General features: G+C 40.3%; 1 protein-coding gene across 16 annotated transcripts in view; it reads left to right on the top strand.

Moving 5' to 3' along the window:
* LOC115764851 overlaps positions 1 to 24,418 on the top strand; it is a 119,568-nt gene that overhangs the window by 11,360 nt on the left and 83,790 nt on the right. For 3 of the 16 annotated variants that reach the window (XM_030708107.1, XM_030708108.1, XM_030708109.1), the window contains exon 1: positions 19,342 to 19,861. In XM_030708107.1, the coding sequence (XP_030563967.1) occupies positions 19,470 to 19,861 (392 nt within the window). In that variant the 5' untranslated portion in view covers positions 19,342 to 19,469. Of the gene's footprint in view, positions 1 to 19,183; positions 19,233 to 19,338; positions 19,862 to 21,819; positions 22,359 to 23,035; positions 23,208 to 23,267; positions 23,859 to 24,418 lie in introns of those variants that run through there. The other 13 variants (XM_030708101.1, XM_030708103.1, XR_004018053.1 and 10 more) reach the window with 9 other exon arrangements.

The following is a 24,418-nucleotide window of genomic DNA, read 5'->3' as shown; positions in this document are numbered from 1 at the left end:
TACGATCTCTGCTTTAGGTGTAAGGGGAAGGAACAGGTTAAACTAAATGTCGCATAACTTTCGTTTTTTATGAAACTGATATGGAAAAGTGAGAGGGGTTGGGGAACTTGAATGGATTCAGAAAAGGTGGCCAATGCCAATAGGAGCAAAGACCTTCGCTGAAATTAAATTCAAAGTTTATCTGAAAAACTTGTTAATTTCAAAATGGCATTAACAAACATGTTGACAGTATCTCCCAGAAATGTGTGGGTAGCTTTATGACATTCCGCATGTGTGTGTGAGAGAGCTCGACCCCAGCCACAAAGGGTTCGGGTTGCCAGCCAGCACCCAAAGTGGCGGCTGCTGACGCTGCACGCAATTATGGGAGGTCGCTAAGCAAACAGAGATTAGTTCAACAATGGAATCAGCAAAAAAGCTAGCAAGGAGTTAAGCTTAAGTCGGCTGTTGGGATGCTTAGGGGCGTGGCAGCAGCGACGACTTAATTAAATCGAGAACCGCGAGAGGGTTGCCTGCGCATGGCTGGTGGCTGGCAACGGTGGCGTTCTGTTAATCGCCGTCATTAAAAGAATATTGTCGGGCGCTGAAACAAAAAGCTGTCGGAGCACCTGTCGGATAAATGACGGTGTGTCAGCGTAGGTATTAAAAGCCTGAGCGTCAGTTTTCAGCATATCTGGTTGCTAGCGGTTTAAATATTACAAAATTAAAAGAACGCCAGGCCTCTGCACAGTGGTTAAAGGTTGTCTAATAAAACATATGTAAAAACTATTACATTTCCTATATTTTAAGTGTTCTGGTACAGCTGTTATACCTTATTAATACAATTTGCAGATATGTATATATAAATAAATAATACATTTTTGATCGTAATATTTAATAATATTTTTTTTTTCAAATTATGTTTTATTTTTTATTAGGCCTTTACAAGCGAGACAAGATCTGTTTCACTGAACTGTTGGCAGAGAAGACAAGGTTATATTCACAACTTTGTTTCAATGTTACCCATGAACTAGAGAAACTCATTGGATGTACCTGATGCGCACCTCTATATACAATTTATCGTTTAACGTTATATTAATGTTGTCCATTGAGTTGTAATATAATCGCTTGCATATCCGCCGGGCACGGGGCAGGCCAACGGGAACAGGGTGTCGCAGTTTCATTTGAATGCTTTTCTGTACATATATCAAAGTATGTATGAATTTATGCATATGTGTATACATACATTCCCGCATGTGGACACTTTCACCTGCGCCGTCAGCAAATCCGACACGCATGCAGCAGCAGAAGCAGCAATAGCAGGGCTATGAAACTTTGTTAGATGCCGTCGTTGTTGGAGCGTTTACGACTTATTAAGTTGGATAAACGTTAACGATATGAAAATGAGTAGAAATCTTGTGTGGTTAATTAAAAGAAACACACAAGCACACGCACAGAGGACGAACAGTTGACAGACCGCGTGCCCTTCAGACAATTCGGTCTTAAGCTTGCACCCAGACGAAAATCCCCATCTACCACTGTATGTTATGGTAATAAAATGCTGTGAAATATAGCACAAGCCGCATGAAAGTACCACGCGGGAAGTTGGCAGTGAGCAGTGAGCAGTGAGAGAAAAACTGCAGCGATTTATGTGGCACGAGTTTCGGCTTGTTAATTGTTTTATGATGCGCCCATAAATCTGAGAGCGCTCACCTACGCAGCGAAACATACGGTAGGCTGCTCGTAAATTAGGCCAGGACACACATTACGGAAATATAGTCAAATGCGCTGTGAGGCCTCCGTTATACATCACTCAGTAATTGGCGTTCTTTCAACTTCCTAACACACTCTGCCTAGTTCCACAGTTTATCCAAACCATTGCCCTGTATCTTTGGATTTGTACAAAATTAGAACGATCTCCGAATGATGCTTCGAAATCCATCATCAATCGTCGCCCAAGCACGTAGTGTTTGTATATCATTCCTTTGTATACTATTCCCTCGCCACCAGTATTGGCTTGTGAGCCACGCCCAAGACGCATATCGTCGCATGCGTTGTGGAACTGCGGGCTGTGTATCTGTCGTATATATATATCTCTCAAAAACACCGCCGGCAACTCGCTGCAAGCTCCGGCATGGCCGCTGTTCGTTCGGCAGCCATCAATTCCTGCGGCGGGCACGGCCGATGTAATAAGGGGGGGACGACCGTTTTACAGCAACGGCAACGAGAACGTCTATGGCCACCAGGGCCACCACCAACGAATGCGCCTCTACCTTTAGCTACAAATTCGGGTCTGCTTCTGATTTTTAGGGGTGGGTTTTGCAGCTATGAAACACACTTCGAAAAAATAATGCCACAGTTAAAATAATAATATGCTGGATATAAGTGGGTTATTCTGATAGGTCTACATTTTATATACAAGTAGCTCACCTTTTTTTTCTTATTTCTACAACAATTTAATATTTAAATTTTTTAACCCACTAATAATGGTTAAAAATGGTGTTGCAACCCTCTCGTATGTAACATTCAGAAAATGTGACCCGATAAAGTTTATATATCAGTAGAGTTTATATATCAGGATGAAAGCCGATTCGAACTAGCAATGTCAGTCCGCTTTCGTCCGTCTGTGTGTCGATTTTCTAAATATTTATTCTCCTTAGCATTCCACAACGAATTTAACTATATTAACTGGCCAACCACAATTTGTTTGCATGTCCCCAAATAGTATACACAGATTTGCAATGAATATACTCATCTTTAAAGCTAGAGCCTTGCATTTTGCTATTTGTTCTCATGAAGATCGAAAAATAAACACAGAGTCTAATCACAAACATATTTCCAATAATGTAAGTCCAATAGAAGAATAAGCAAACCTGCAGCTTAATCGCATTGTTAATATTCAAGGCAGCTAGAATGTTTGTAAAGGTAGCCTGGTGGTTCAGATGGTGCTTACATAAGTGTTGCTTCATTTTTTTTCAGTGTATTAGTCATGAGCAGCTGGCTAATTATATTATAATATACATTTATAGAAATTTTTGATATATGTACTACTTACCAGTTAACATAATTATGTTAACTGTAGGAAAATAAATTATTTTGAAATTGTGTATTTTACATTGTACAATTCGATCGATTTATTAAGTACTTTGCATGTGCTATGTAAAATTGCCCTATGCGGCGTTCATGTGTCTATAATTTAGGAAAGCATTTAAAGTATGGTATATGGTGTTAGAGCTATAAATTGGCGATTCAAGCACTGATTCTGATGGCTGCCAGGGAAGCTCTCGAAGTGACTTGCGGTTAATCAACGCGCACTCTTAGTAACGGTCGGAGTGTTGGGTCGAACTTTTCTCATTAAACTTTTGGCTCCACTCGTTGGCCCCAAAATATCTACAACAAAAGTTTATTTTTTATTTTTAATGTACTGGTGACGGGCATTAGGGGGTGGACTTGGGTAGGCTAAGCATCTCCATCTGAACTATGTGCCTGAAAGTAACTTTCAGCGGTCGTAGTCGTTGGTTTTTTTTTGTTCAACGATCGGGTTTTGCGTTTTGTTGTGGTTGTACATAGCACTTTGTTGTTATGACATTGTATTGTGCTGTGTGTATACACTTTTCCAATGTCAAAGATTAGTAAAATAGGAAAGGAAAAAAATAATTGTTTAGTAAATTTGTTATTGTAAATATTGATTTAATTGTGATTAAAGAATTGTAAAATATTTTTGTAAGCGTACAATTTATAAGTTATTAAAATAGTATGAGAAGTAAACCAACTTTTTTTTTATTTGCAGCGTTTTTTGGAAACAAACATTAATTTTTCTTCTGAAGAGCAATATAAATCTTCGGTGTTGGCTGCAAATTTTCATTTTCTTTTTACTTCACATTTGACTTTTGGTTTCTTAGGGCTTAGAGCCGCTGTGTGTGGTTCTTAAATTGAAATCTTTTATAAAAGTTTTTTCTTGTTTCTGAAATTTTGATGAGCATTGTTATCAAAATAACTTTTTTGATGTCTGTCGTTGGGGCCCAACACATTTTTGTTTTCGGATTGCCTTTTGCTGTTGCCCATAGCGTCAACAAAAAGTTCAATTTGCGCCTCAGCACACGCCGAGTGGCAATATTATTCTGACTAAATGAGATTACCTGCCGGCAGTAAATTGCTGTGGACTTCATTTTTGGCTTCGCACCTATGCCACTTCCCCTCTGCGCTTTGCCCGGCTCGCCGGTGGCTTAAATATTTTCAGCTTTACACTGTCTGACAAAATATTTCAATTAAGTTCGCCTTTTCCCTGGCCGTTTTGTCGTCTCTGGGGTATGAACCCTGTGCCAAATTTGGCCACGTCGCAGCTTCATCGAATTTTTATGCTGGGACTTGTGACTTTGATTCGAAAATGGTCGGTCTTCTGCTGCACATCGCATCTAATCTTGCATCTAATAAGCATTTTCAATCAACTTTTATGCTTGCGCTGTAAAACGTAATCGACCTAAGCGTGCTGCCTCTTCCCTGTACTCGTATTTTTGCCTGTCTAGCCCAGCAGAACCCATGCATACATTGCACAATAACTTAATCCGTAAATTTTATTTTTTTAAAATCCGTAAAACCGTTTACAGGATTTCACGTGCGCCAGAGCGCCATAAATTTAAGCCCAAGCCAGCCCCCACACTCACGTGAGTAACTCAAATTTCGCACACAAGTGAGTACCGAGTTCCTCAAATTCAAGTAGGAGTTCGAGGGCGAGAAATACCATAAGCGTGTATGGCTTTGGATAGCCAACGCTCCAGGCAATCTACAATGCTGATGCGAGTGCGCTGCACGAATACGGCTTTTGTTTCGCCCAATCAATGGGCGTGGATTTTAGTTAAATCCACATAACTATACACACTAGATTACAGTGGGGCTTGTTTTAAAAACATCTCTGAAAGTCTTAATTTAATACATGATTAAAATGTAAAAGACATGGATTTTACTATTAGGAGAGAATACGAGAAAGCGGCTTCAAAATTTAGAAAATGCTAGATTCTTAATAATATTGTTAGCACTACGTACAATGCTATTGTACGTGTTTCATGGAATTTTTGCTTTTAATATTTCTTGAAAATCGCTTAGTATGAATACTTTTTTGCTTCTTACACACAAGCTGCGCTAACAAATTAATAAAACAGGTCTTTATTGTCAAGATATTTGAAATGTACTACAAGCACAACAGTCGGGCATTCCTTGTTCTTAACTGGTTTTTTAATTTTCCTCCACAAACATTTTTTTTAACATTAATTCTCGTATATATTTTTATGTGAATCTAAAGATATGTGCATTTTTTTTATTTTTATTTTTTATATTTTGCTCCAAACGTTGTCTTTTTTTCCCACTGTACCACTTGGCGTTGCAATTTCAAATTTATTGAATTACCATTCGCAGCCACAAATTTACTGCAGGAATAACTTGAGCAACTAGCAGGGAGCTTGGGCTCCTGATTTTGCCGATATACCACGTCCTTTCGGCCAACGGAGCTGCGTCAACAAAATCCAAAACAGCCCAATCGTCGAGGGCGAGTACTTACGAGAATATTTTTTTTTAAATCGCCTGCCATTTTGTTACTTTTTATCCCTTTCACGTATTTGATGCGTTTCATTTGATTATTTGCCTGCGTGCAGGGAGCGAGCTGAATACCAAAAACAAAAACCCATTTCATGCCAAGCAACCACAAGTGGCTTCAGGCCAACAGGCAGTCAGGCAACCATGAGGCAGCCAGGCAGCCAGGCAGCCAGGCAACCACTTGAGATTGCAGCTCCACTCTGATCCGTGTTTCACTTCGTTGCTCATAATAACACGCTTTGATAACTTTCATGGCTCATAGCCGGCCGCCTATTGCACGCTCCTGATCCCAATCCCCGTTCGTTTCCCTCTCGCTTATTTTCATTCCCATGGCCACCAGCATCTAACAGGGGCGTTGACTTCATCAATCTGTGTCCCCTCGACAGATTGGCTTCGTTAAACTTTATTCTGAATTTATACTCGTATTTTGTGCTCAGCTCCAATTTCAAATTCTAGGCGGTACTCAAGACATGTATTACCCCGGCCCTGGCCTGGCGTATCCTTTCGCTCATTGCCTGCCTATATTCATTTTGCTTGGTTAATGGACATGAAAATTAAACTCCCACTTTTAAAAGTTCTGCACTTCGCCATTGTGCTTGAGAATCTTCTACGGCTTTTACGATTAAACTCCACTGTAGTCGAGGAAAGCGATTTAACAGACTCCATTTGTTTGGAAAATAATATTTTTTCATTTGCAGCTGTGCAGAAATATGCGAGCAGACAAATGCAAATTTCACTCAGAGGGCGGTCGATGAAAGTGTGCCCCATACCCAGAAGCTAAGAACTAACAGGCCGCACAATTCGCATACACACACACAGGCGCTTATGCGAATATATATTGAGGTATACACAATTACCATATAATCGGATATTTATTGGCACTGCATGCGACAATTGTCCGTCCCGTCGGCCCGCCGTAGCCATCGCTTAGCTCGGCTGCCTCAGTTGCGGTTTATGGCCGCGCTTTTGCGATTTTTATGGTTTTATAATGTACGCCGCTGATTATCGTGCATGATATGCGAATTAAAATTTTACAATTTGCCAAATGCAAATACGCACTCACATAGGCACTCACACACACATGCGTATATATAAACACAAAGACAGATACAGGGCTCGGAGACACAGCTCTCATCATTGGTTCAGCCGAACCTGAAGCCTTAATGCTATTGCCATCCATTTTAATGAGGCAGTCGACGGAGAATCGAGCAATCCTAAACGAATTTCAATAATGATTCAATTTTAATTTGGATGCTCGACTGTATTCGCCAGGTCGACTGCGTTAACTGGCTCGGCTGGCCTAGTCTTAATGGAGGTTTAATGCAATCGTGAAAGCGATTGCCCCTAAGCGCTCTATTATGAAGGCAGTCGGCCTTAAATGGTTGCGATTCGGCTGGTTCAAGAGACGTACTTATTGACCTTAGTGGCCAATACTCGGCGCGCATATCAATTGACTGGAGCTGGGCCTATTTAAAGCAATGCAACTGAGGAGTTACATAACGAAACTCATAAGACGCTGGTGCCTCCGCTTCTTTGAGCACTACGCGAGTTGTGATGATTATTTGATATCAAGTCTTCGGCACAAAACTCATTGAAAATGGGAAAAATGGTATAATAATTTTATCCAAATATATTTAACTGCCAGGAGAAGGTTTCCCTGCCCCCGTAAAATATATATTCCATCATATATATTCTTGACCAGGCCGACGAACCGGGTCGACCTCTCCGTCTTCCTCCGTTTCTCCGTCTGTCTCATCGCGTGGGTCTTGGAAATTAAAACAGCTAAGACCTTTATATTTTATTTGATATATATCTCTATACATATAACTTTTTATCCCTACTAACTTTTTGGGCGAAATTTCCCGCTTTGTCTGATTTTCTCGAAAGCCCTACATGAAAATGAAAAGAATTCGTGTTTCAGCGATTTTTAAAATACTCACCGCAACCACCGTAATTTAAGGAAACGTTGTGTTTATTATCGGTTTGAAAAAGATTATCAAAGATCTTTTTTGCAAAGTCGACCGCTCGACAGATTGAAATTATTCACGGGCGCGAACTGGATTAAAGAGTTGTATTTAATATTGCAACAGCTAAGGCCAGGGTATAACCGATGGGATATAATAATTGTACAGCAACGAAAAGAATATATTTGCACATGGTTTTTAAAGCATAATTCAAAATTATAAAAGCTAGATAAACTATGTGCATATATAGGCAATTGTCTAGAAAACTTCAGTTACAGTAAACATTTTTGGGGTATTTGTGGCAATATGTCAGAAAAGTGAATTAGGCCAAACGATTCGTTCATCAGCTGTGGCTTTTGGTCTCCATGACGCCATTTGACACAACACGACTCTTCGTTTCAGATTCCTTGAGACAAAGGAAGCTTTACAACGCTCGATGGTCGCGCCTGACAGTAGCACATCTGATTGTAATATTGTGTTATGGATGTGCATAAAGAAGAGCTGCGGATGGATTCGGGAGAAATCAATTCCATATTCAGCGCACAGCGCAAAATTTCAATATGTGGGATTTCTTGCTGTTTTCAATTTACAGCGTTCAACATCAAACAGGAAACGTGTTTCGTGCGTTTTATTTATGAAAAACAGAACCCAAAAAGTTATGGATGCATAAAGTAAGAAATTGCTCCAGCCTAGATAAAACATGTGGGGTAGGCAACAAGATTCACGCACGAACACACAAACACACACACACACACACACACACAAATAAAGAATCGAAATATATATACTAAGTATCTACATAAATAAATTTTGAGTTTTGTCCCTCGACTTTTTGTGCGGTTCTCAGGGCTGCGAAAAACATTGAAATATATTCTTGCAACGGCTCACCCACTGGTCCCTGTGAATAAACAAATGGCGAAGCATAAAAAAATGTATGAGAAAATAGAAAGAATAAGCTCTGGCAAAGCTGTATATATATGTTATTGTTATTGCCCATGCGACATGCATAAGAAGTAAGCAGAAACGAAACTGCAAAGTGCTCGCATATTTATAAACTTGCAATTCGTATGACGAATCTCTTTCTCTATCTCGCTTTCCGCTCTCTGTTTGCCCCGGTCTATGTGTATTGTTGTCTGGTCACACATGAACATTGGGTGTAGTAGAAAATTCCAATTTAATATTTTCAATTTGTTTCATTTTAATTTTGATCTTGTGTAGTACTGAGTAAGGAGATATCCTGTGCTGAGCTGCCATAACATACATCCCTACTTACTTCTGCTCATATATACATAAAATCACACATAAATATGTTATTAAACACACGTCTCTAGTTGTGCGCACTTCGTTTCTTTTTTCTTCACCCTCGACAACACAATAGTATAGAATAGAATGTATATACTTTAAGCGGTCGGAGATGCTTCCTTCTGCCTGTTACACACATTTGCACAAATATATTATACCCCTTTTATCCATTTTATTTCACCGTTCAGTCTCGAGCACATTCACAAACATCCGTGTTCAATCAGTGACTCTCGAATAAGACTGATCAGGTGTTTCTGTACAAGATTTCACACATTAATTCGTTAACAAATAATAAACAGAAAGAATAAGTACCTTCGGGTGCCAAAGATTGAGTTCCTTTGCAGCCATACAACAGATGCAAGTTAAACATATTATTATACCTGTAAGTAGATAAATATATAAGAGATTTTATCTTGACTGATTGCACGGTGACCAACGCACAATTCAAACAAGAAGAGACAGGAAGCTGTAATTGCTGAAGCATCCTTTTGAGGCGAAACTGAAGCCTTGACGGGGAAAATTGAATCCGTAAGTCAGTAGGTGTGCAAACTTGCATAATGAGCATGTAGGTCTTAGATGTCTTAGATAACTAGCGACAAGTCGCCGCGTACCATTGGAACACCTAGCATCAAAAATTTGATAACATCTTTCTGGAAACAACTAAATGGTCCGGCCCATTATTAAGTTCCATTATTCCATTATTAACAACCGGTTGAAACGTAATTTTACGCCAAGCAAGGCTCTTCGTATATTTCAAATTAAACGGAACCCTTGGGTTAGCTAGGGGTGCATATTCCCATCTCGTGGTACCAAATTAACAGCTTAAGTTCTCTGTGATCGCATTCTCTGAATGCGTTGTCCCTTTACTTTCCCCATTTGGGCTCGTCTGCAAGGTTTGCTCGGTTAGACCTTGTGGCTTGGTACACGGGGTGGGGCACCTTGTGCCTACGAGTCGACTTGACCAAAAACTTACAAATTACTCAGGTGTTTCCTTGACGTCTGCGTCGATATGTTTATCCCGGGCATAGACTCTTAAACAGACGGCTGAATCGATTCGGATATTGATGTTACCACGAATTACATACCTTAGGCGGACCGAGATGTGCACAGGGCAATATTGGCCTTTTACCCATTATTAGCGTGCATTGTATAAAATTAATTGTTTACATTTTTTATTAAAATTATAATACATTTAAAAGTAATATTATCGTCGCTTGGGAGACCTAACGATCCCAAAAATAGTGTAGTTAGCAGAATTATCGCAGGAAAAGGGCAAAGATTTGTGACATGGTGTTAAGAATCGAACGGGAAGGGGCGCAAATAGCGACAATAACATATCCCATAGGGGGGTTGAGATCGGGATGCTAGTAGAAGGGGCTCAAGTACTTGGAAACTGCTGTTGCTTATGTTGCCTAGTGGCAGCCACGTCCAAAAGCGCCACCTCACGCCATTGCCCACGCCAACGCCAATGCTAACATCAACGCCATCGTGTCTTTCTGGTCGTTGGCAAATGTTGGAAAAACAAATTTTTATACTTGTTTTTGCCCGGGTTTATATTTGTGTTTTATTTTTCTCAGCACTGCAAAATATGCGACTGTGTGTGGGATGTCGTTGTCGCAGGGCTGGCGGGGAGGCGGGGTTTGATAGTGTAGCTGTCGAGCGTCGCTGCCGTTTACCATGCCCTGAGATATTCCGAGATATTAGTCATAAAACGAGCACAAAAATATATAAATTCGTTTGAGCATGCAGTCCCGCAGCTCCCACTCAGCCATCCCATCACTCTACGCCGTCTGTACACCTCAGTTTCAGAGCTAAGAAGATGGCGGCCAGGTCGTGCCGTTTTTATACGAGCTACTGCGTCCGCGTCCATGAAACGGGAAACCTAATTTTCTAGGGTAATCCTTGGCAGCAAAAGACCAATGCTCACTTTACTGTGGGGAAGTGGGTTTGGTCTGCCCACCTGCAAACATAAATTATGCAGATCCTGCATACGTGCTTAGATGTAATTTTTCCCAACGTCGTGTGCCCATAAAGGTTATATACACACACACACATGTATGTAAGGATGAGGAATATACTCAAAAAGAAGCACACACATACATACGTATATGATTGCTTGTGACTACGTGCAAAATGTAAAATGGCTTCAAAAAAGTTTGCCATATATATCTACTTGATTACACACATACATATACGTAAAAGTATTCGTGTATATGCTGCTCAGCTGGAGTAGAACTAACAGGCAACTGCATAAAAGTTTTTGTCTGAAATTGCGAAAAAGCCAGCCAACCGAGATCCAAATCCTGTCAGCTAGTCTTGTAGTCCTGCAGCAGTCCGGCAATCCTCGCCTCGTTTATGTACGATGTCAGCCAGCGTGGCCAGCATTTGGCTTATCCTTGATGAAACTAATCCCAACTTCGCCATTTTTATATGCATGTACTTCTGTGTGCAGCACACAAAAACTTTTGGCCAATCTTTTTACGACTTCATTTGCCAGTTGGCAGTTGGCAGTTGGTGGTTGACAGCGCTGGGAGGGGGATGAACGAGAGCAGCACGAAAAGTAATAAGTCACCGAGTCACGACAATGCCACGTTCTTAAGCCACCTCCCCCTCCCTCCATACATTCTTTTATTACCTCCCTATCTTTGCATTCGATATTTTTGTCGTGTAAATTTTAGCTTGCACTATGCAACAGCCTATCCGATTGACGTCATAGTTATACTTAATCAAACATTTTAACTGATAAATTTACTCAGATAATGAATACATTTAGATAACAATTTTCAATTTTCAAAGAAAATCTTTGATTTTTACACGAACAAAAATGAGTGTCTTTCGCTTACGTAAATATTTCTCGGTTCCTTTTTGCTTTTGTATAGCGTTTGATGCAGCTGAAAATGATTTCATTCGGACCCCACCTTAATTAAACTAAACTTTTTTATATGCGCTTAGCCAACTGGCGCCTCTTGCCTTGCCCTAGCCAGCTACAGCTCCTGCCCCTCTTGCAATTTCGCGCTGGTTGCATTTCATGTTTTGTAGCCGTGGCGTTTAAGGCGGCGACGAGGAGAAGCTGTCGTAAAAAGCAAAGATCGCTGTCCGCGCTGCTGGAGCCAAACGAAATTTCGCTGCGTTTCGCGTTATTGTGCAGAGCCATTCCGGGTGCCAAGAAACCATAGCGAAATACCAGCAAAAAAATAAACGGAAAAGGCACAAAAGAACGTAGACTCCACTGGAAGAAATGGTAGTAAAAAGCGAAGAAAAACACCAACATTATAATATTTTAAAGTTTGGCTACTGTTTGCGTAAAGAGCAATTAACAAAGTGTGAATCAATGAGAGAAATTCTACAAGAGTTAACATTAGATATTGATCTGATCATCATCAATAATCACAGAAACAAGGAGTGCAGAGCAAAACTTTTCACTAAAGACACCTACACTCACTAAAGAAAAAGCGTGGACTTTTAATTACTGATTTAATTGTCAGTAACTTTTCTGAATATACAAAACGAGTCGGCTGGAAAACTTTCGGGTGAGAGAAACACTTTACAGCACTTTAATTGATGCTTTCTAGGCTCTTATCTTATGTCGCCTGAGCAGGATAAATTCGTTTGTCTCTGTGTATTTGCATGTGTGGGTATTTGTCTGGGCACTCGTATCGTAAACTTTCTTATGAGTTTCTAGTTTTGTGCTGAACATCAAGAACCCTTAGAGATGAATTTCAGTGCACGTTAAGCCAACAGAAAGTTCAAAACTATTTGAATCTCTACGCCGACCCTGCAATAAAACAAACGCCCGAAATAGCAGAAACCGACCAAATTATTCAAGTAAGTGTGCCAGATAAATAAGCTGAAAGGACAAAAGGGCTGATAGTCAGGCCATAATTAATCGGCCTGTTCTGCTGCTTTTGGTTGGTTTTCATGTCAATCGAATGTGTGTTTGCATAAATTGAAAAAAAAAATGTTAAAAAAAGTGGAAGCCTATTGCTAAGAATTGGAAATGCCAAGAAAACAATTCGGCTTTCTAATTGAACCTTCACTGGGCTGGTCGGAGGGTGTTTGTGGATGTGGCTGTCATAAAACGTAACTCCATGTTGTTATTGGCTTCATCGTTCAAACAAAACTGCCGGCTCCCCTTTGCAGCGCTGTGTGCAGTAAATAAATTGAAACGAATTCAATTGGCAGCGGAATGTTTACAAGCGGACCGATGAGACCAAGCCAGAGGCAAACAGATAAACAGGCGGACAAGCGAGCGCACACCATCGGACAGAAGACATTGAATCGAGAACATGCCATTGACAAACTAAAAATAAACAAATTCATAAGTCTTGGCATCCATCCATCAACTCTGGCAGCCTTCGACTCCACTTGCCAGACGTCGTTCAGCCTGGCCAGCAACCTCTTCAGTTATCAATGGTCATTGGCGCACTGTCCCATTTACATCCACAACCATATCCTCGGTATCCGGCCTTTGTAGAGACAAGCCTACATAGTACATCGATGGATGTGCCCTCGCAAATGTCATTGGTATAATAAGCTGTTTGTTTTAATGGCGCTTGTTTCTGGGCGCACTCTTGCCGTTTTGGCGCACAAACAAACTTAATGACACAGCTCCGAGCGAGGTCTTTACCGGGCCGACTCTTGGGCGGACAGCTGGATGGTTGGACAAAACACAGAAAACAACATGCCATCAAAACAACGACTTCATAAATTCGGCTTGCGTATTTATTTATAATAATTTATTTCAATAACAACGCCAGCCATCTTTCTCCATCTGTAGCTTCAACCCCAGCCACAGTCCCCGCTTAGCTCCAGTCCCCTCATTCGTTTCGTGGCCGTTGTTTCTTTATTTTCCTCACTTCAAATGACATTTCAAATATTTGTACAGTTTTTGTTGTAGTTGGGGGACTGCATAAATAGTCGAATATCAATTTATGCCTTTCTTAAATGGGGAAATTTGAGATTCGACTATTTGGGGTCCGGCCTAGTTTAACACTTTTGTAGGAAATATCTTTTTATACCCTGTACCGATTAGAATTGGGTAAGGTTGGGTATAATATTTTAGTGTAAATCTGGAGCATTATGCAAACCAAAAACTCGATTATACCTCTTATACCACATCTTGGAGATTAAAGAAACACTAAACTTAGTATGTTTTTTTTTATTATTTAATTTTATTTTTATTTTTCGGTCTTCATCTTTAAGATCTGCACTTTGACTTATGCGAGAGCGCATTTACAATATGTTAGGTTTGAGTGTAAAGTGCCCTGCGTTTTCCGTCTGTATGAGGGTATAATTGTTTTGTGCAAATGTATCTAACAGACAAAAGGAACAATCTTCAGTCAGATCAGAAGCAGAAGCAGCTGCTCGTCTTTTTGTCTTATGGTCTATAGTAAAGACTTGAAATCTTACCGCATTTAAATCAGTATCAATAAATATCGACTTAAAGACATGGGTTTTTAAGCACAACTTAAATGTTGGAGTTAATTGCACTTATGTAAGCTCACGTATAGTATAAGTGCCGATAAGTTGAAAATATCTCACTTTTAAATCTGGACCGACGCATTTTTATAAGAATCGGAATATATACAAGCACGGAAGCTATTTAAGAATACATTTTCGATCTATGCTTTTTCCTCTGTTACCTCGTACTGGTAACAGAGGAAATAGCATAGACTCTTTATAAGTGTGCAGTAAGCGGCAAGTTCGCTTGTGTATATGCTTTGTGTTAATATGTGTAGAAGACCGCTGAGTCCAGTGTATCTCCTAATCGAGCATTCTTATTTGCCTCTCTCGTTGTATATGTACTATGTATCAAAGTAAGAACGAATGTATGTTAAGATTACAAGGTATCGCCTAGTCAAATACTCCCGACTAAGGCACTCCTTCTTGCTTTCATTATGTGAAAGTGTTTTTCTGACTTTGTTGGACCCCCATACATACTTCTATACATAGTAACGGCATTTATAAAAGAAAACTTCTAAGTGATTCTTAAAAGCTAAGGCGCCATTATGTTAATAGTACAGAAAAGAAATTTATGCTGGAGAGACCCCGTGAAAACACAATACAAAATGCACAACCTGGTCTATCGTCAGATTAATGAACTTATAAGCTATAGAATACTGCTAAGCTGACAATCGTATCATCCATACCCATTATTGATCTAGTACCTTTTAGAGCACCTATACATCTAAGTGTAGTTATGTTTCTTATGACACAATATTTACTATTATTTATACTAATATTTAAACTAGAAAGACTCATCATGTTTGCGACCAATTTGAATAATTAAGTTGGATGTGCATAGCCCAAAATATTAAGGTAGAACGCAAGAATATATTCAACATGGCAAAGTAAACTCAACAAAGTCCTCTTTATGGCAAATTTTTAATCAGTTCTCATGGTTCCGTCCTAAAATAAACCTTTTAAGCCTTTTCTTAGCTCCAAGCCACGCAACTTTTCTGAACGCCAAATAAAAATTCTTGAAGAACAGTTTTCCCCCTCCTGGATTTTTTATTCAAACTTAACGCCGCTCCGTGTTTTTGTGCAAGTCATTTACAGAATAGAATTCTTGATTAAATTGGAGTACATTTCGTGTTTCTCCCTCCTGGCCCGGCGTTAGCAATGGCGGCTTACGAGCAGCAACTTCAGCTCCCAACCTCTCGTTTACCTAGCTCGTTGGTTGTTCAGGTGGGCGGGTCTCGATTTCAGCATATAAAACAGAGACCGAAGCAGAGTGATGCGGCGCGTGGTGTGCGGACTGCTTTTTTAAAGAATATTTGCTGCATATTCAAGCGGCTGTCGGACCCTCCTCGACTCACTAAACTGAACGTCAACGAAAATACAGGACCGAAAACTCTCGTACCTGAGTTTGTTGAAACATGCGAAACTTATTTTGCAACTTTTATGTCCACGAGCAGCAGCTTTTATTTTTTCCCAGGTACATTTTTCTTTTTTTTTTTAGTTCTTCACATTTTGCTCTTTGGCTCAAATTACAATTGCACTGAGCGAAAATGTAGAAGCCTTCAGAAAGCTTAACGCTAGGATTTTCTTTTCAATTGACCATCAGCTTTTACAGTGTTATAATTTGGAGCTCAAGTTCACTGCCTTTAAATTTTTAAGTCATCCGAGTTGAAACTGAATTGATTTAGCTGACTAGCTGCCAGTTTTTTTGAGTGCAAAGCCTGCATAAAATCACCAGTAAGAAAACTTAGAAAGCCCTTGGTTTGGAGCAGAAGAGGAATCCAGAACCGTGACATATCCACGCCTTTGGCTTGAGTTTGGGGCTGCGTTGCATGGCAAGATGCCATCGCTATTCAGATGGCTAGCATCCGACAGAAACAGAAACAGAAACGTGAATGTCTATGGGGATGGGGCGATGGCAAACCAAGCATAAAATGATATTTCTAACCATCCTCGGAGCATGGAACGGGCGTGGCGAGAATGCTGCCCGTGTCACAGCCATTGGATGTGGCTGGCTTAACTTTTCCTGGATTAGGAGGGGTGAAGTCGAAGGCGATTTTAAATCATCATCAACTAACATCGATACACATCGATAATTCAGCCGAGTTATGTAAATAAATATAGATGCATTTAGAGATACAGCATCAGAGTCGCAGACACAGATACGATGTCACCTCCTTAAAACAAGCACACAAAGATAATGAGTACAGCTAAAAACCCGAAAAGCAACGGCATAAAAAGGACGCACGAACACATGCGGCTGTCTAATGGCTTGTTTTGTTTGTGTCGCTGAGCGAGTTACGCGGCTGGAAGGCTGTGCACCAAATACGCAGCGGGAATGGCCTCGAGACAGGCTGCAAAGAGGCTGCCGCAGCGGCACAAAGGCCGTTTGGTCTGGTCTTTAATAGTTTTATTGACCGAGCCATGGAATCCTTTCAGTATTAGAGGTCGCTCCAGTTATGGATGTGCGCATGAAATATTAAATTTGAATCTCACAATCACTCGAAGGTCACTTGCCAGCACTACATTTTATCAGACTGCTCTCGTTTTCATGTGAAACGCGCCAATGTTGCCCCTTTTCATTGTTGTCCTGCTTTTTACAGTCCACATGACTGACGATTATGAAAGCCTTGAGAGCAATAATAAATATAATTACCGTTGCAATCAACAACAATCAACAATTGAGAACTGACACCCTCATACTCTCTAGTTTACAACTCACAGCACAGCAATGAAATCCGAACTCTGCTGCTCCGAATATATTGTCCTTGCCCAAATTGCCCAGATTGGCTTGCATCAGAAATCTTTCTGTTCTTGTATAGTCCAAACAGCCTACGCATATTTATGCTGAACATGCTTGAACTCCGAACTCATCATCATAAAACAAGGCAGCGACACTCACGAAACAAGGCACGACGGAACTATGAAAGGGATTGAGCAGCGATATTTGTGCCCAACTAAATTAGTGGAATTCAACACGACCTTACCCCATCTACCAATGCGGAGCACCGATAATACATAGCAATGAAGTAGAAAATGCCGAAAAGCTCTAAGGCATCTCGCTCTAGGTATCACTTCCTGATGCCTGGAGAGATGGTGTCGCAAATCCGTGGGAGGGGTAGACTATCACATTGACATGCGAAGATGGGCTCCGATTAATGGCTAGCAACTGAAATGCCAACGAAACGGAAAACTAATTCCGTCGTTTGTGAGTTAAATGGCGGGCGCGGATCATCACAAGCTGGAGGTGACCCCAACAAAGTTTGCTCACAGTGGATACATTTCTCCATTATCAAAGTATTTTTGAACTGGGAAAATACCCAAAAGATTATATGTATATTATATAAAACATACAGAATTATTCATCTGCAGAATATGTTGAATTGCATATCATTAAAAATATAATATCCCTTAAATAATTATAAATCGGAACTCAATAAAATATGTTACTGTTAAAGTATTTTAAAAGAAGTATTTTTTGGATATATATATTCAAGTATCTGTAAATGCCTTAACCCATTAAATTTGATTTAGTATTTTGGGACAAGCACTGGGTCTGGGTAAAGCCGATTAGTTTTATAAATGTGACTCCTGTACCACAGTGCCAGTTTCTTGATTGTGGGCACGTTTTTCCTACTGGGCCGAACATTTGCAGCTTAGATAAACGATTTCTAATAAAATACGGCATTGCGCGTCCGCCTGAAATACTATTCCTCCCGCCTTGGCGTGAGCTATGTTTGGCTTCCTGCAAATCTTCCCGGGTCGATGACGGCTCCCGTTACAAGTATTTTTGGGCGGTAGCGGGGCTGCGATGTTATCAGGTTCAATTGTTGCTGCCGCTTCGACTCCTGGTCTTAGTGTCAGTGGGGCATGACTTGCTGTGCTGTCGCATAGAGGATGGCGATGATGGCGCTCGATGGGGCAATAAATTGCATTAAAATGCGCAACGCACAAACGCACGCCCCCTATTCCCCTCACACGGGACTTACTTCTAATGCTCCCAGCCGGATACAAAACCTTGCCTGCCTCGACTTTGCCTAAGCGACGGCACTTATTTCTAGCCGCTTCTCGTTGCGCGTGTATGTTCGCCAACGGTGTGTTTGTCATGGGAAGGAGGGGGCTCTGGGGATGCGGCTCTTTTGTAGGTGGTTCCAAGGCAAGCGGTATTTTATTTATTTTTATTGGCAAATGTCAACGAGGCGTTTGTTTCTTTGTTTGCCAGCATCAAAAGCACGGAGATATACCAGGGTTTTTGTTAGTATGTCAAATCTTAATAGGACTGGTAGTTTTCATAAGTTCTTTGCATTACAGCCTACATATTTCATGTTTATTTAAAGAATACTTTTAGTTACACATTGGCGATTTCAGAATTCCAGAAGTCATTAATTTTTACGGATTTGAGCTCATCCGCTTTGAGGATAAAAAGTGCATATGATATAATTTTATAGAAAACCATGCAAGGCCCACTCTCGCCTCATAAATCGACAACAAATAAACCCAATCTCAGTCTTAAAGATGGTATCACGCAACTTAGTTGATTATTATTTATGAATTTCAAGATCTAACAAAATGAGCCCATAGCTTTAGAGCCACAGCTACAAAATCAGTCTATATTCCAACTTGTTTTCAATATGAAAATAGCGAATTTTTTTAAAGAATATTAATATTGGATAAAAATATCCAATTGTGGCGTAGTCAAATAGCGACTATGGTGCTTTACTTTACTTTAATCTACTTGAAAACACTTGACACATTCGTCAACTGAAGGGGCATATAACTTGATTAACGGGAATTATTGCCATATAAAAACATAATATAAATAACATTGTAGATTTTTGCATATATAGTTAAATTTCCAAATAAACTAAATTTAGCGTGTTCTTGAAGCAAATATATATTTTATTTAGATAGGACTATTTGTTGTCTGGAGCATTTCAAAAAGTAATATTAGTGCTCAGATTATGTAATCAAATAATTGAATTTTTGTTGTATCAGATTTTATAACAAAAATTCGATTGATATTCAACCGTTTTATTTTACGCGCAGCCACAAAAAACAATAAATTAATTATATGTATTTTTTTTTAATTTCTTAATTAACTTGTTTCTTTTAGTGAAAATATACAAAATGCCGTCGGATAAAACCAATGGCGGCAAATAAAGAACCTGGTCGCAGAATATGAGAGCAAACGGCTGTGAGAGCGCAGACGCAATTAAATGGAAGAAGAGAACGCGTTGTCATAGCAACGGCTGCGGCAGCCATCTTGGATGTGAGAGAGGACCGTCTGTAGCGGCCATGCTGTTGGCAAGCCACCGACACTCACCTGCGGCGGCGGCTATTGTGAAGTTCTGTGACGTGACTGAAATATCGGAACCAGAGCTGCCGCAGAGCAGGCAAATGTTGTTTGTGCTTGTGCGGCGACTTCTGCCAGGCCACAGTGCCGCAGCTGCGACGTTCGCGGCGGCCGGTAAACGAGTGCGCCTGCGTTGTGCCCGGACTCCGACCTCGTCTGGCATGTGGATGGATGGCAACAGAGACAGCGGCAGTGGCAGCGCAGCGGCTGTGTCGAGGTATGTAACGGAATGAAATGAAGTGGGCTATAAGTGCATACTGCTCTACCCAAGGCAATGTCATTCATTGGGGGTTGAAATGATCAGTGCGAGTGTATAAATAAATGAGAAGGAGATGTATACATATGTGTATTGCGGAGTTAGAGGGTTGCAATCGGATACACGAACCATTTCGATGTTGTCTTTGCTAAGTTTAAAAGTGAGTAAAAAGGGCAAATAAGATTTTTAAGAAGTTAAAAACACTAGTTGGGTTTTTTTTATTAGGATTTTGTACATACATTAGATATTAGATATCATAAGATATTTTGGTTTTAACCTTCAGCACAAAAAATGGATTTTGGCTTTTGTTTAATATATCTTTTTCTACAGCACAGCTGAAAATGTTTAAAATCAAAACGCGGTAAACGCTGCTTTATGCTCGCCCACCAATACATGGAAAGCTGTCATCGCATTTGTGTTAGTGCTTGCGCTCTTTGCTATCCAATTGTGCTTGTGTGCGTGCGCGTTCTCTTAAACAGTGGTCTCTTAAGAGCGGCAACCTGCATTGGTATTGGTATTTGTGCGACTCTCTTGGCCGGCTCCGCAGCTCTCTTAAGTGGGCTCTCTGCATGGGTGCACCTGTTCAAGCACTACTGACTCTCTTAGAGTCGCTTTTCTTTGTTGTGTTTCGCGTGCATTGTTTTGGTCTTCGTGTACGCTCTTCACTATGCGCTCTTTTGTGAGTGCTGCCGTAATTTGCTTATTGGAAGCATTTGTTCAGACTTCTATTGCACAGACCCACCCCTCTGTATACAGTTAGCATGCCCAGTACGTTGGCCAATGCAACTTCTATTCCGATGGGATGCCGCAGCGCAGCTTGAAATCTTGTTAGAATTTATGAGAATCTCAAAGTCCTGCGCAAGTTTCTGAGCTTTGGGTAAATGCAATTTCCTTTTTTTACGATTTGCTCACGTTCATTGCATTCTTTTCGGTTCGGTTCGCTTTCACAACTTTTCGTCTTCGTCTCTGTGTTGCGCAACCCTTATAGGGATTTTGTTGCGCAGGAAAATATAATGCGCTCTTCCTCCATTTGGCAACAATCTTAGCTGCCGATGCAATTTAGCAATGCAACTCGCTGCTGGGTGGGTGATTGGCTGTGCATCTTAATAACAATACCCTCCCTGCTGGCTGTTGGCTGCTAGCTACTGCCAATGCTGATAAGAATGATTGGCACAATTGCAACAAGAACAGCAGGAGCAGGAATTCATCAACAGCAAACAATGCTTTTAGCAATGAGTTCAGAGCGTGAGTTGCCTGACTAGAATCCCATTTTACTATACCAGCAGTGACTGATTCTAACTGGATTCTGAATTTTTGGTGGTTCGAGTCTGGACTAATTGTCAATGACATACCAAATGTCTATTACTCTTACTTCGATCGTATTTCGCTTTCTGCTCATGCCCCTATATCGATAACTATCTACATCTACAGTTTCATATTCCATTTAAGCGATGATGGAAAAGAAAGGGAAGAGTATGCAACGCAGTGTTATAATTTTGTGATAAAGTGTGAACTTCTACTTGCATTCCCAGTCGGAACAGCATTTCATTCGTCACAGCTTGACCTTAATGTTCCGAACAACTAAATTTGTATACCAGAACAGACTGTAGGTATATTTATATATCAGTACATATACATATATGCATATGTATTGCTCGTTAAAGCCCACAAATTTATTAATTAATCTTCTAAATGAAAAAATCAGTAAATACATGATTATTATATTTGCGATATGCTTTATGAATGAGTGCAGAAATATATGTAGATTTTTTTATTTGTAATTAAAAAGGCATTAAATTTGATATTTATTTACTCACGCAAATTTGAATAGGAATAATCATTCATACTTCTACTTTTTCGAATCTACATGTCATAAAAATGTTTAGTTGTTTATTGAATCTGGGAATCTCTGTTTGCAGCTCTGACGTCAGTTGCGATTGCATCGCTTAGAGGAAATTGTCGTTAGCTATAAAACAAGTCGGAAAGGGAAAAAATTAAGTATGTGCAAAGTGCGATAAATAAACAGAACGAGAACTTAAAACCGAAATCAAATTGTAAATTGCTGCAAAATATTGTGGGTAAAGACATAAATCGCATAAAGCGCAAAGCTACCGTAAGCTCATTGGAAGCACTTCCCCTCACCAAGATTGACAGGCAGGCCCGAGCGGGATTTGGTTCTCGAATCTTGTGTTGTGGACTGCTTGAACGGACGTCATAATCGTTTCAGTGACAAAACATAAATTTTGAGTTTTACGATTTAACTGGGCTATAAAGCAGCCAATTAGTGTCAGTAGAGAAGACTAAACCGAAGACGAGCGCGAGCTCGGGGCTGCAAAAGTGGCACGGGCATTGGCCATTGGTATTGCATTCAGATTGGTCCGAGAACCAGTCATGGCGGGGGAGGGTGACGAGTGGAAATGGGACTTACGCATCTACCTTAGGGGCACTCACTCAGGTTGTGGATTCAGCTCTTGCCTAGGGGCACAAGTGAGAAGTGCATTTAATTGTTTTATGATAATTTTGACAGCCCATTAAAAGTATTGAGCCCCACTCTGAATTCCAGTAGGCTTTTCATTTGGCTGGAAAACTGCTGCCAGCTCAACGCATAACTTTGCATTGCGATCAAGTAACTTTTTAAGGTGCTGCCTAATATACGACTTTTTCGACACACGCAACCATCGCGAGCCCATAGCCATACAATTTCTCCGTCTCGGTCTCAATCCCAGTTCCTGTCCAAGTGCGAGTCTCAATGTGTAGAACAGCAGCGGGTCATAAAAGTGATGACAATTGGTTTTTTTTTTTTTTATTACAAAGCTTCGCGGCGTCGCCTGCGGTCTCCGCAGCACAGGTGCGTCCGGACGGGATGGTGAGCGGGGCGGTGTCGGGGCGGGGCATTGTGCGGCAAGTAAATATGTCTGTTCCTTAATATTGTTGCGTTCTTGAATAATTTTTATTGCTGTAAAACACAATGCCAATTGTTGCTGCTGATTGTCAGTTGTGGCCTTCAATGTATTTATTACAGTGGGCGAAAATCGACTGCATACCTTTCAAATATTCTCATCACAGTTGAGGTATAGCCGCAGTTCGTTCAATCCAATCAAACTTTGCCTCAAAAATAAATGTTCTTCTCCACAGAATTCGAATATAATATAATCTAATATCTCTTGTAACATTCATTTGATTAAAAACAAGATCTTCCAATACGAGTAAGGATTATCTTATTCCTATGCAAGCCTGAACAAGTCCTGCATATCAAGCAGCTAGCTAACATTCGCAACATCCCTAGAAATGTGGCTGAATACCATTTGTAAGTCAATATTATTTTATTTATAATTGATATTTTATGCCTCTTACATTTGATAAATAGAAACTTGCAAAATTATAAAACTGAGCATGGTTAGTATTCTATAATTAAAATACCAAATGCTATGCACCGATTGTTGGACGCTCGTATCTATAATGGGCCCGAGTCTAATAGAAATGGTCACGGTGCACTTGCGTCCGATTTGAATTGCATTGGCAATCGATTGACTTTACCGACATGGTACCATGGCCTCTTGGGCTCCACTCAACAATCTAATCAAGAGAACGGTAGCTAATTGGCATTGGCAATGGCTAGGAAAGCCTGGGCATAGTTAGCAGCGGCAATGTTTATTTGTGAATGTATCTTACTCTGGAGTGTGTGGCTCTGACTGTTGAGCCACTTGACGGCATTTACTGCATAAGTTTGCCTTTAACTTCAACTTCAACTTCGGCGTACAAATAGCTCGTAGGCTCGTGTACTGTTGAAACAAATAAAATGGCTTACGGGCCGCAGTGTGAATGTGCAACTAATTTCAAAACAAATAAACATACTACAAACAGAAGCAGAACAACAACAACCCAGGAACGGCAGCAGGCACAGATGTCGGCCATGCCAATGGCTTGAAGCTCGAGCTAAAGGCCCCAGCCAGGTGAAGTGAGTAAACAAAAATGAAGAATGTCCGCTGATTGATATTATCCGGTGCTTGCCACACTACATGCACACACACACAGATATATATAGACAGACAGAATGGTAATCGAGAATGAATTTCCATTTAGCATTTCCGTTGCGGCCATATTTCATTTACGCTGTCAACATAAGTAGCGGCCGCGATTGTAAGGCATTTAGTATGTACTGAAGATATTGTATCTTATTAGCATTCCATTTAAATATAGCCACATCTAACATACACTTTATACTAATCCCATTTACCTTATCAAGAAGCTCATTCGCATCTTAGTATACAATGGGTAGATCCCTGACATCCCCAGTCAGCGTGTAATAATGGAATATAACAGACAATTTGCGACGACTTACGTTAAAAACTGCTCAAACTCCTTTCTTGTGGTATTTGATTAAGAATTAATATAAATTAGATAAAGCAAATCGCAATTTTTGCAATTAACTCTATATATGTAGGTATTTTTCTTAAATTATTTTCTGTTTCAGTTCAGCTGAAATGAAAAGTACAAAAGCCAAATCATTTAATTTAG

This window comes from Drosophila novamexicana, unplaced genomic scaffold (genome assembly GCF_003285875.2).
Source record: "Drosophila novamexicana strain 15010-1031.04,08,12 unplaced genomic scaffold, DnovRS2.1 tig00000877-arrow-arrow-pilon, whole genome shotgun sequence".
In the NCBI taxonomy this organism is placed as follows: domain Eukaryota; kingdom Metazoa; phylum Arthropoda; class Insecta; order Diptera; family Drosophilidae; genus Drosophila; species Drosophila novamexicana.
This window is presented reverse-complemented; position numbering and strand designations above follow the sequence as displayed.